Genomic DNA, 12,231 nt, shown 5'->3' with positions numbered 1-12,231 from the left:
CTCACCTGACCACTCTAAATCGACCTTGCGGACCACACAACTGCATGAGACGGTGTGGGGAGGGAAAGCCCTGCTGGCCCACAGCGGTGCCCCCACCTCCCCAGGCCCAAGCCCCACATCTGCAGGTGAGCGCCTGGCTCTGCCCGGGCTCACGCCCAAGCTGGAGACCTGTAAGGGCAGGGCGCCCCACGGCCTTTATTCTCCCTCATCTGCCAGGTGAGGCGGTGGGCTGCTCTGGGTCTCCCCTCATGGGCCTGCCACCACCTCTGCCCCTTAGGACATGTACCCCTTCCCCGACTTCCTCCTCCTTTTCTCTCTCACCATTGCCAACAAGCCCAGAGCCTGCGGTCGGGTTGAGTCTTGTCTTCTCACAGCAAGAGCGAGGGAGCAGCGATAAACACATCTGTGATCCTTTCCAAGATGCTCAGCCAGGAGCGGCTGCGGGCTGGCCCCCTCTCTCCTGTCAGCTCCCCACCTCTGCTGTGCGTGGGGTCCATGGAAGCCTATTGCGGGGGAGGCCCTGCGGTGAGACCCCTTGCCTTTGAATTATAAATAGCACATTGCAGGACCCTGTGGGCATCTCCCCCTCGGGCCTTCACGTGGCCCTGACCAGCACCGGGGATCAGGTGGCCAAATGGAGGCCTCAAATAGGGATGGGACCCAGAGCTGATATACACCGAGCCTTACTAACCCCAGGCTAAGTGGCTGTCCTTGCTTCTGACCGCTTGGATATGCGCCTGGACCCTCAGGGTGCCCTGTAGCAGGGTGTGAGTCTGGCCAGCACAGGGCGAGGTGGGAAGCTGCCTTCCCACTGTACTCTGCCTGAGTAGTATGGCCACTGCCCTGGGTGGCCTCCGTTTGCACCCCACAAAGGGGCCGGACTGGTGGTTGCTCGGGTCTTTCCCTGTGTACACTGGGAAGTCCCGAATTCCACCTCTGGGCTCTGGAAAATATACAGTGCCTGGGTGAATGGCCATCCCAGGAAGGCAGCCTCACGGGTCCTCCCAAACCAGAGTGGGGTTGGTAGGTGTGGTGAGCATCCCTTCGGCTGCATTTCCCTGAACGAGGAGAGTCGTTCCTGCTTAGAATCATCAAGATGGACCCAGCCTGCTCTCTTCCCAGACCCTGTTCCTGACCCTATCCAAGGCCTCACTCGGCCTCCCCGGAGTCAGTTTCTATGACTTCTGCACCTCCTCTGCTCCAGGACCATCAGTGGCTCCCCAGTGACCATCCGGTACTCAACTATTCACTCCGTGTGTATAGAGAATGCCTCTGTACGCCAGGCTCTGGTGTGTAGCCATGCATGAGACACACAGGGTCTCTGTCCTCATCAAGCTTATGGTATAGAGAGAGGAGGAAGCCCCAGAACAAGACAACATCTGAGAAAGGCTAGGAAGGAATTGAAAGGGAAGCTTCTCTGGGAAGAGGGTACCCGATCTGAAACTTGAACAGTAAGAAGAAGGCAGCCGCAGGAGAATCTGAGGGCAGAATGCAAGGCCCTCACTCTTTAGCCTGGCAAGTGACCTTGCAGGCTCCTCAGGGGCTATTACCCCTTCTGGGACCCACAGACCAGCCGCTCTGGGCCCCTCGACTCACCCGAAGTCTCCACCTCTGGGCCTTTGGCCACTATGTCCCCACACCAGACCTGGGTTATCTTTACCTCTCTTCTCTGTCTAGCCAAACTTCACTCATTTGGGGGGCCCACCTCTTCCAGGAAGCCCACTGAGGTTGGTTTTATGACCCCTGACAACTCCCAGCATCTGCATCACCCGAGAGCTGCCTGGAACAGCAACCACGGCCGTCATACCTGCTGCAGTGGTGTGGCTTCTAAACCCTTCTCCCATGTGATATACACAGAGCCTTTCCTACCCCAGACGAAGAATTCTCTCCTTTAGTTCTCCCAGGGACCCAGCCAGGTAGGCACAGGCCGGGAGAGGGAAGCCATTTGCCTTCCTTCCATCTGCCTCCAGGGAGTGAGAGCTGCTAGGGCAAGAGGGAGCCTGAGAGCTGTGACCTCAGCCCCAAGGAGTGATCTGACCACAGAAACAGGAAGGAATGAACAGCTGAGAACCCTGGGGGGGGGGGGGGGGGTTGCTGGCCCCAGGCAGGAGCTCCCAGCCACGGGACTGAACAAGCAGGGCCTTACACTTTACCCCAGGACACCATCCTGGGGCGGGCCAGGTGAGCAGCTCTGCCCGTGTGACTTACCGAGGCTGCCTGGGCAGCTCTGACACACGGGATGTGGCAGGAGGCTGGAGAGGAGGAGGAGGAGGAGGAGGAGGGTGGGGGGCCTGGAGGCAGCAGGAAGGGCCGGCTGGCCTGTCTCATTCCTCTGCACCCCAGGGGGGGCTTGCTCCCCTGCAGGTGTGTGGGCTACCCCCAACACCACTTGCCAGACAGACTCCCTCGAACATGACACACGTTTGCACAACTTGTCATCACACCCAGCCTGTGCCAAGCATGAACTATGTGCCAGGCCCTGGGGTAAGTGCTCTCCACCCCAGCCCTGAGCACACTCCTGTCAGCTCTGCTTCTTTCCCGTGAAGGAAGGAGTGACAGAGCCAGAATGTGAACCCAGGCGGCCCGCGCTCCGACCACCAGGCTGCGGCCGCACGCGGCGAAGCAAAGAAGGCCAGCCGGAGAGCCACACGCGCTGGGTTCGAATTCTGACTTTGCTCCTTAGCCGTGGGAACTGCTGCGTGTTACTTCACGGCTCTGTCCTCCACATCCTCACCGGTGAAACAGGGACAATGACAAGATCATTCACAGGGACGCCTTGAGGACTAAGTGAGCTGATACATCCAGAGCCAGAAGACGGCCGTTCCACGGACGCGCTCTCACGGAACAAGATCCGTGCCACATCATCATCTGTCCCCAGAATGAGCAGCTCGAGGCCCACACTCTGCAGGAGCTGGAGGTGTCTGAGCCTCTGCTGGTCTTTCTTTTCATCTTTTCTGTAGTTTTTAAGCGTTTGGGAGTGACTACCAGTTCTCAACGCCAACACTTAAAACTGAAGAGATTACACGTAAACTCTGAGTCTGGCCACGGCGGGCTGGCGTTCCTGCACGGCCACAGCAGGAGTCTCGTAAGTGGGGCCCGGGATCCTTGCTTCACCATAGCCCTGCGTGTGGTCTCCCTTGCTCTTTTCACTCCTGCTCCTGCCCGCGGCCCCTGTGGCCTCCGGTGGTGCTCACATGTGTCCTGTCCCTGCAGTGGTCCATCCCCCACCCAGGTGGCATGGAGCCCCCCTCCCTGTCTGCCCTGGCTCACAGGTGCTTTGCCATGGAGCTCCAACCAGTCCCCAGAGACTTTCCTCTCCCAGAACCCCAGGGGCCTGCGAGCTCCAGGGTGGGCTCCGAGTACCTTGACCTTCACAGGCACTTCCGGAACCCATTCCCAAGCTCAGGCCTCTGTGCCGGGACACTGCCCACACCAAGCAGCACTAACCTGGGTGCCCCGAGACGCCTGGTCAAGCTGCCTGTACTTGAATACCTCCTGGGATGGGGTGCTCACTTTCTTGATAACTCCATCTGTTTCTCAGTGGCTATAGCTTGTCCTCACACTGGCAGGACCTGCCTCTCTGTGACCTCAGTCCCCACGGGCCCTCACTCTGTACTCTGGGCCTGCAGACCCTTGTGCTCCCTTGCCTTGAGACAGCCAGCTCCTCATGGGACAGTGTCCAGCCTCCTTTCTATTCCAGCCACCTCCACTAGAAATATCCCAAAACATCCCTGACTTTCTTCTAAGCTGAGCCCAGAATCCAGGAGAATCTGAGGAGGCAATAAAGATGCAACAGTCACCTCCCTTATTTTAAGCTCCAGATCTTGATTAAGGTGACTAAGGACATTTCAGCGGCCTTGGCAGCTGTTCCACAGGGATGATTCCTACTGAACTCACCTCAACCCATCCCCATGGTCAGAGTTTTGTATGGCTGATTTTGTGGACCCAAGGATAAGACTTCATATCCATCCCTCCCTCTTTCCATCTTGCTGAGTTACATCCAATTGATTTTAACCGAGATTCAGTTATTCAATGTCTGCAGTAACCGACACGCTTCATGCCATACGCGGATCCTGACCAGCAGCAAATGCACAACAGAGTCGAGCAGAATGAGGCTGTGGCTCGCCACCAGATACCCAACACCAGCCATTAGGGAAAAGCTGTTTTCCAGCACGTCTGTAAGAGCTGCCCGGCTCCCCTCCCTGGCTGCCTACCTTTCGGCCTGCCTCGTTATTGTGTAAGTTCATGAGAGTCCGGGCATTCTGCTTGATCTCCCGGGCATCCACAAAGACCTTGGCGAAGCCGATGCCGTAGCGGATGTCGGCAGAGCAGCCACCCCACTTCCAGCCCTCGTCCCGGTGGTACTGGCCTTGCTTCTCCTTGTCGCAGCCACAGTCACTCAGGTTGCCTTGGGTGCAGGCGGCTGTGATGGCGTGGGCCACGCCAGCAGCGATGATAGCGTACGTGAAGGCAGCCTCCCGGCTCCCTGTGAGGACGAGAGTGGGAAGACGGGGGTCAGGTCCAGGGCGCCCCGGGAGAAGGCCAGGCCTGGCTACGAAGGGGGAGCTGGGCTCACTGAGCACCATTCCCGACCCCCCGGGGAGCTCCATCACGGGCTGATGCCACTGCCGGACACGCCCCTGCAGGCACACGCCCACCCAATCCCGTCACCGAATCCAGTCGTCCGGCCTCTGGAAGGCCGGATGAGGGGACCCCTCTGTCGATTCCCACCCACGCCCCACCACACTTGATGTGGCCGTGTAAACTGAGCGCACGCACACGCTCACAGCATCTGGGACACAGCACAAAGCAGCATTTCTTAAACACCTACGGTGTGCACAGGCTCTGGGGCCAGGGGCCTGGACTTAAATCCCGGGAACATCAATCCCTGGCTCTGTGACTTTCAGCCAGCCATGACCCCTCCCTGTGCCTCAGTCTCTTTAGCTGTAAAATGGGGACAGAGCGATTATACTTTGCTCAGAGCAATGACAGAGAGCGTTAAGAGTTTGTGTGTGTCAAGCTGTCAGCTCCGTGCCTGGCTCATGGCACCTGCCTGACACAGCAGGTCATATGCTCACGGCCCCTATTATTATTGTTGTGCGTCAGCTGCTTTTTATAGGTCCAGTCCCTCCTCTTCTCCATGGCCCACTCAATAGACCGTGAGCCTCTCCAGAGAAGGCTGGGACCTGGCCCCCATTCACGTCTGTGTCCTCAGGCATCAGTCTGATACAGAAGGCAAGGGCTGGGGAAGGGGAGAGGGACTGCCCAGTCAGGGTGGAAAGGGGCAGGAAGGAACCTGGACAGGAAGGTTCAATGCGGGGAGGGGGTTAGGGGAGCACTGAGGCTGTGCTTTCCCACAGGTCTTCCCAGCTGTTTGGAGATGGTCCTGCCGGGAGGCGGGGAGCTGCCAATAAGGATTTACAAAGGCTCTGCAGGATGGTGCCAGGGCTTTAAATGGGAGTGGGAGGGTCCTGAGTAGCTGGGCACAGTGGCGCTGCTACCCTGCCTCTTAGCCTCTCTGAGCCTCAGTCTCTCCATCTGCAAAATGGGTTCGAGAGCAGTATCTGCTGTACAGGAGGAAGATGAACCCAGGCATGGGAAGCCCCAAGTGAGCCCTCAGCAAGTTCGCTCTCACAGTGGGGTAGGGTGGAGGTTCAGGGAGGGCTCCCTGGAGGAAGAGGCCCCACATGCCCGAGAGCAGGCAGATGAGGCAAGGCTGACCATTCAGGAAGGGGCAGGGAAAAGGGTTCCAGGCTGTTGTGATGCAGATGACCTCATCAGTGGGTGAGGAGTGGGTGGGGCAGCCTCCAAGCTGCTTCAGGCCTCAGGTCACGCTGACCCACACTCAGGTAGATGATTTCCCCATCCACCCCTCATCCACCTCCAGGCCTCCCTCACCCAGGTGGCTAAGACACAAACAACCTGCCCCCCCTCGCAACCACCGCTCTCCCTCTCTGCACACGTGCAGGCCTCTCCACCTGTCGGATGGCTTTACTATACCAGGGCCCTTTGCTTTGCCACTCCGTGCCAGCCCATCCCTGGCACCCCTGTTCACATAGGGCTTCCAGTCCCAACTCCACCATTTCCTGCCCGTGGCTTAGGCAAGTTCCTCCTCCTCCCTGAGCCTCAGTCTCCCTGTTTGGGAAATGCTGATGATACCACTGTCTACCTGATAGGAGCTGCCGAGAAGTTACAGGAGTGTGCGTGACATGCTTAGCCCAGTACCCAGCTCAACAAACACCCCCACCCTGGGCACTCTCTCTTTTTAACTGCATCTCAACCTCTGGGGCGTGGAGAAGGGCATGATTTGCTCACCTACCAGGTTCCTGACTCTGCACACATTATCGATCGTATTGGTATTAGGAAGCGTATGTGTGTCACACGTGCTCTGCAGAGGGCTGGGCACAAAGCAGCCTCGATAGGAGGCAGCCACAGGGTGGACACATGCACAGACTCCACCTCCGGGCAGGCTGGGTACGTGACAACGCTTATGTGAAATGAAGAAATGCTGCATAAGATCTTCCAATGCATGGCTGGGCTCATGGGAAGGCAAGGGAACCCATAAGGGCCACGTGTTGGAGACAGAACTGATCACCAGCAGGGCAAGAAGGAACAGAAGGTGGTCATCTCGTGTTGCTGGGCTCTGCAGAAAAGGGAGCTGACGAATTAAGGCCTCAAGGACCAGTGATCGGGCCTTGAGTCCCACCGAGGCAAGACATTGGAAAGGAGCTAGGACTTGATGGATAGACTCCCAGAAAGAGGGTAGATTGGGAAAATCACCACTCCCCCACACACACACCCAGCAAAGCTAGACAACAAGCAAGCAGGTCTGATATGGCCAGAACAGGAGGTGGGAGGGTGAGGGGTGAGGAAACCAGAATCTTCTGGGAACTGGGAGCCTTGTCCCTGCCTTTGCGATTTGGCTCCGACTTGTCCCTCAGCATGCTCAGGGGCTCCCAAGTCAAGGGGGAAAGACTGGCCCCAGGCTGGTGATTCCCTAAGACCCCTGAAGAAGCAAAGACAAAAGCCCCCAGATACCAGCTCACAGCACAGACAATCAAACACACAAGAAAGTAATATACTGGAGACAGCCAACAGTGAGATTAGACCCTCGGTGACATCAAAGAAAAGAATCATCAGATAGAGGGTATACAGAGAACAGGATGAGGGGCCCAGGGTCATCCCTGTCCTACCACTTTCCAGCTGTGTGACCTCAGGTGAGTCACCTAAACCGTCTGTGCTCCAGTTCCTCCGCTATAAAATAGGGATGGCAACCATCCACTTTCTTAGGGGAGCTGGGAGGATTAGAAAAACTAACAGGTAAAGCATTTAGTACAGGGCCTGGTATGAAGAAGGGGCCCAAATAAATATTAGATTTATTACAATTTCTATTGATGACGGTAGTAACGGTTCTTTATGAGAGGTTGGGAAGGTAAAGAGTAGGAAGCTACATTGATCTTCATTTATGGTTGAAGGAACCGAGGCCAAGAGAAAGGTCCGGCTTGTCCAGGCCACCCAACCGGTAGGCAGCAGAGCTGAGCTGCAGACTCGGCCTCTAGACACCCCATACAGATCAAGAACGATTCCCAGGGATTAAATGACTTGAGATGCAGCGGGCACCACTGGCAGGTTCCGAAGCTGAAAGGTGACTGTGTCCCCTTTATCAGACCAAGAATGGAGTATGCAAATTGAGGAGGGGGCGGGCAGCCAGGCCTGTCATCTGAGCCCTGCCCTTCTTCCAGACTCCTCCCTGGGGTGGGGCCAGAGGCAGGGTGAGGAGGGGCAGGACCAGCACACTTTGCAATAATTTTGTGTGTAGCTGCTCTACCCACGCCCCCCCCTGTGGGTGTTGGTGCCCTGGTCTCTCCAAGCCCCCTGAGCAGCGCACGGGATGCAGATGATGCACGCGGTGAGGGGCAGACAGCTAACTAAACGTGGCTTCTGTTCCCAGGCACACCCCCTTCGGTTGGGGCAGGGCAGCTGTACCCCGACGCATGTAACTCCCCTGAGTTCAAGCTGGACCCCCCACACCAGAGTGAAGTCCCACCATGGGCTATGCATGCCTTCCGCTCCCTGCCAAGCTGGCCCTCACGTCAGCACCCACTGCCCCAGAGAAGCAAAGCCTGTGGCTTCAGAGCTCCCAGGAACCCAGGTACTGGCTGCTCAAGTCCAATGCCTCTGGATGCTAAAGGGTCACTGTGAACCCCTGCCATTGACCTTGACATTGGGCTTGCCCACCAACATTAGACTGGCCCTGCCCAGTCCCACCTCCCTTTCTCCCCCACCGCCCACCTGACCACTGAGGAAACTGGCCTGGGCATCAGGCTGGCTGCTTAGCTCACGTCAGGTCTGTTAACCTCTTAAAGCCTCTGCTGCTTCCTCTGTGAAATGGGCACAATGACAGCATCTATGCATCATGGGCTACGCAAGTAGACTGAATCACTGAACGAGGGGAAGGTGCGAAGCACAGAGCCCCGCAGGTAGTAAGGGTTCAGGAAATGCCAACCATCGTGGTTGTTTTTGTTATTATTACTTCCGAGTCCCATTTTGCCTCATGGTGCTCCATGATGCCCTGGAGGACAAGACAGCCTCCCACAGAGGTAAGTGCAAGGGGCTAATCCAGCCCAGGCTGTCTGTCTGCTCAGCCACGCTTCAGGTTCACAAGAGGACAGGGGCCAATGTCTGTCTTGCTTACTTTTTTTACAGCTCCCACCACAAGGTGTGAGGGATGAATGAATGAACAGGCCTGCATTCCAGCTGCAACCCTGCCAGAAGCTGGATGACCTTGGGCAAGTCACTTAACCTCTCTGCCCCTCCAAGTCCATGTCTGTTAGTATCACCTACTCTGTAGGAAGAAATATATACCACCTAGCACTTAGCTGGTGCTTAAATAATGCTAGTGAGTGTTACAGTGATTATGATTGAGGAGCTTACAGGCACACCGTCGAGAGGTACAGAAACTCCCTCCACCCCTTGATCTAGTTTTCTCCATAGCCCTTCTGCCATTTTAGATTTATCTGTTGGTCGTCTGTTCCTCACACACCTATCACTCCCGCTGGAATATCATTTCTTTGAAGGCAAGCACTCTGTCATGTTCCCCACTGGGTCCCTGGAGCCTGACACATAGTAGGTACTCGGTAAATTCTGTTGCATGAATGGATGGATGGATAAATGGATGAATCAATGAAGGCTCCAAAGAGTGGCCAAGAACCACATGACCTTTATTTAGGGCTTATTTGCCAGGCTCCCTGCAAGGCACTTCGGAAAAATATGTTCACCTATTCCTTAGGAAAACCACTCCAGCTGAGGTTCAGAGAGGGTCTGACAGGCAGAGGGGAGCAGTGGTGAACTCGGTCCTTTCAGCCTACTTCCCCCCGAGGATCCTCAGAGTTAGCCGGAGGCTGAGGGGTGGGGGGTTGTGGGGGGTTTGAGGTGGGGGGAGAAGGGTGCTGAGCACCTACTATGGGCCAGACCCACACTTGGCTATCTGTGGTATCTCCCAAAAGCCCCATTGGTAGGCACCATTCTCCACAGTATTACAGACGAGGAGACCAAGACTCTGAGAGGTAGACATGATTCACTGAGGCCACCCACCTACAAACTGGCCAGAACTGGGACTCCAGGCCCAAGTGTCCTTTCTCAGTCCCACCCACCTCCCTTCCTGGCTCCTCGCAGCATCTGAAAGCCCACAGGTAACAGAGATTCCTTTGGCTTAAGGCATGGATGCTTATCAAAATGCCTTTATTTCTGTCAAGAGATGCCATTCACTTATCAGTTAAAACGTATCAACAAATAATTTATAAGACCATTGAAATCAGATGGCTTGCTAAGCCAAGAACAGGTTTTGATGGCAGGAAGAAGGTAGAAAAGGACCCCCAAATCTTTTTTTTTTTAACTTAAAAAAAACTTATTCGAGAGAGAGAGAGCACTAGAGAGAGAGAACAAGAGCGAGTGGGGGGCAGAGGAAGAGGGAGAAGCAGACTCCCCAGTGAGCAGGGAGTCCGAAGTGGAGCTCAATCCCAGGATCCCAGGAACATGACCTGAGCAGAAGGCAGACACTTAACTGACTGAGCCACCCAGGTGCCCCAAGGGTCCCCAAATCTTAAAACCTCAGACTCTCAGGTTGAGAGGCTATGTTACACTCTGTCCATTCGTGCCTTCTGCACCCATCCCAGATGAGTAACAACTCCTTATTTTGAGGCTCAGAAAAGGGACTTGCCCAGGCAGAACCAGGATGCAAACTTGGAAGTCACCTGCTGTCTCCAGCCACTCTGGGGGACTGCTCTAGACCCTGACCATGCTCGGGACTCCCAGCACAGCCCCTGTCTCAGTTGCCTGAGGAAGCCCCTCCATTTGGGTAATTTCCCGAATGCCACCTTGCTTGTCTCTTATGAGACATCTGCAAGAGTGTGTCTAGGATGTCTGTTTTATTGCTGCAGAGACTATGCCCAATGGCACAGTTCATAATAAGCAAAGTCATAAAATGCTTACTATTTTCGAGGTTCTTCCCTAAGCACTCAATATATAGATCAACTCAATCCTGGCAACTGCCCTATGAGGTGTGGACCATTACCGTCTCCATTTTACATATGGGGAAACTAAGGCCAGAGAGGTGATGCAACCTGCTAGGATTTAAACCCAAATTGCTCCGCTCCAGAGTCTAACCCACTCTCCTTCCCCACGGTCATGATGCCCACTCAGGCCTACTGACTCCAGCCCAGGCTCTTTCTTGGGTCTCCACAGGAAGCCAGTGAGCAGCCCACACTGGGCTTGGCCATTGCTGACCACGTGCCCTCCAAGAAGAGACCTACCCCCTCTCTGCCTGGACCACCCATCTGTCCCTCCTACCCATAAGCAGAGGAAGAACCTCCATCAAACCTCCTTGACCAGGCCATGTGCCCTGTCTTCACTCCACAGATATTTCTTGAGCACTTACTAGGGGCCAGGCACTGTGCTGGGGGCTGGGCCACCGAGAGGAGAGATTCAGACATGACCTTGCCTTTGTAGGGGGACAGACAGCAAGATCACATCACTCAGTGGCAGCTGAGGACTCTGAAAAACATCGAACAGGGCAGTGCTGGGAGCAGGGGGCACCTGGGGTGGTGACTTTAGAGTTCAGAGAGCAGCGATGCAGCTCTCTCTGTGGGGAGAGAGGGTTCCAGGCCCAGGGGTGGCCCATGTGATGACCCTGCCATGGTCTAGCCAGTGGCAGAAGCAGGTGAGTCAGGGGCACAGGGGAGCTGAAGCTGGCTCCACCATCCTGCCCTGCACAGAGGACTCACATGTCCCCAGAATCAGAGAATAGACTCCCAGAGCCACAGACATAAAGCCTATGGGTTCCTCTTGGAATGATAGGTTCATGGAGACCAGGAGACTTGCCCAAGGTCATCAGTGACTCAGTGAGACCAGGGGGACTAGAACTAGGCTCTCCTGGCTCCCAGCATGGGGTCCCCACTCTCACCTCCACCCCATCCTCCTTAATTCTCAGTGCAGGTAAATTTTCCTTCCAGAAGCCCAGGTGGCTGGCTTCAGCTCAGAACTTGGAAAAGATGGAAATTGTCTGTCCCTCCTCTCTACTCCTCATTCAGCTGGGTGACCCTGAGCAAGGACTCTGCATCCCTGAGCCTCAGCTTGCCCATCTGTGAAATGGGAACCACGAGGAGGACACTGCCAAGTTGCTGTGAGGAGTCAGTGCAACCTCTGGGTAAAGAGCCCAGACCCCGAGAAGGTGCTCAGTAAAGAACCGTGTTATCACCGAGGAGAAAATGGGGAGCCTGGCTGATGCCCTCCACACAGCCCAGCTCCATAACGATTCCAGTGGGTACAGAGGAAATAAACTGATGAGCAAGCCTGCCCGAAAGATTCCATTCCACCGCCCTGTGCAATCGCTGTAAATGGCTTGCACCGGAATATTATCTGGGTGTATTTACGGTATCTTACTGGAAACCACAAAGTGCATTGTATTTTTTTTTTCTTTTGCTATTTAAAGCCAGTGGGTCAGAGAGTGAGCAATCTGCAGTGACACGAGCTGAAATATATGATGATTTGGAAAATATACAGATGGAAAAAGGTTGCTTTTGCCAGTCCCGTGGCATGGCGGCTCACAGCCCTTCTGGGCTCAGAATGCCACAGCTGGCTATCTCCATCCAGAGGAAGCAGAGAGCCTCTCGAGGAACAATCGGAAGAATTGGGGGTATAGGGAGTACCTGTCTGGGCTCAGGCTGGTTAAGG

The 12,231-nt window shown here is 55.5% G+C and overlaps 1 protein-coding gene across 1 annotated transcript in view; it reads right to left on the bottom strand.

The window, feature by feature from the left end:
- WNT7A (Wnt family member 7A) overlaps window positions 1-12,231 on the bottom strand; it is a 65,543-nt gene that overhangs the window by 36,678 nt on the left and 16,634 nt on the right. The window contains exon 3 of the mRNA XM_032412008.1: window positions 4,215-4,486. Within this exon, the coding sequence (XP_032267899.1) occupies window positions 4,215-4,486 (272 nt within the window). The remainder of the gene's footprint in view (window positions 1-4,214; window positions 4,487-12,231) is intronic.

Source organism: Phoca vitulina, unplaced genomic scaffold, assembly GCF_004348235.1.
Source record: "Phoca vitulina isolate PV1807 unplaced genomic scaffold, GSC_HSeal_1.0 scaffold13, whole genome shotgun sequence".
Classification (NCBI taxonomy): domain Eukaryota; kingdom Metazoa; phylum Chordata; class Mammalia; order Carnivora; family Phocidae; genus Phoca; species Phoca vitulina.
Note: the sequence above shows the minus strand (reverse complement) of the source record. Positions and strands in the feature narration are given on the sequence as shown.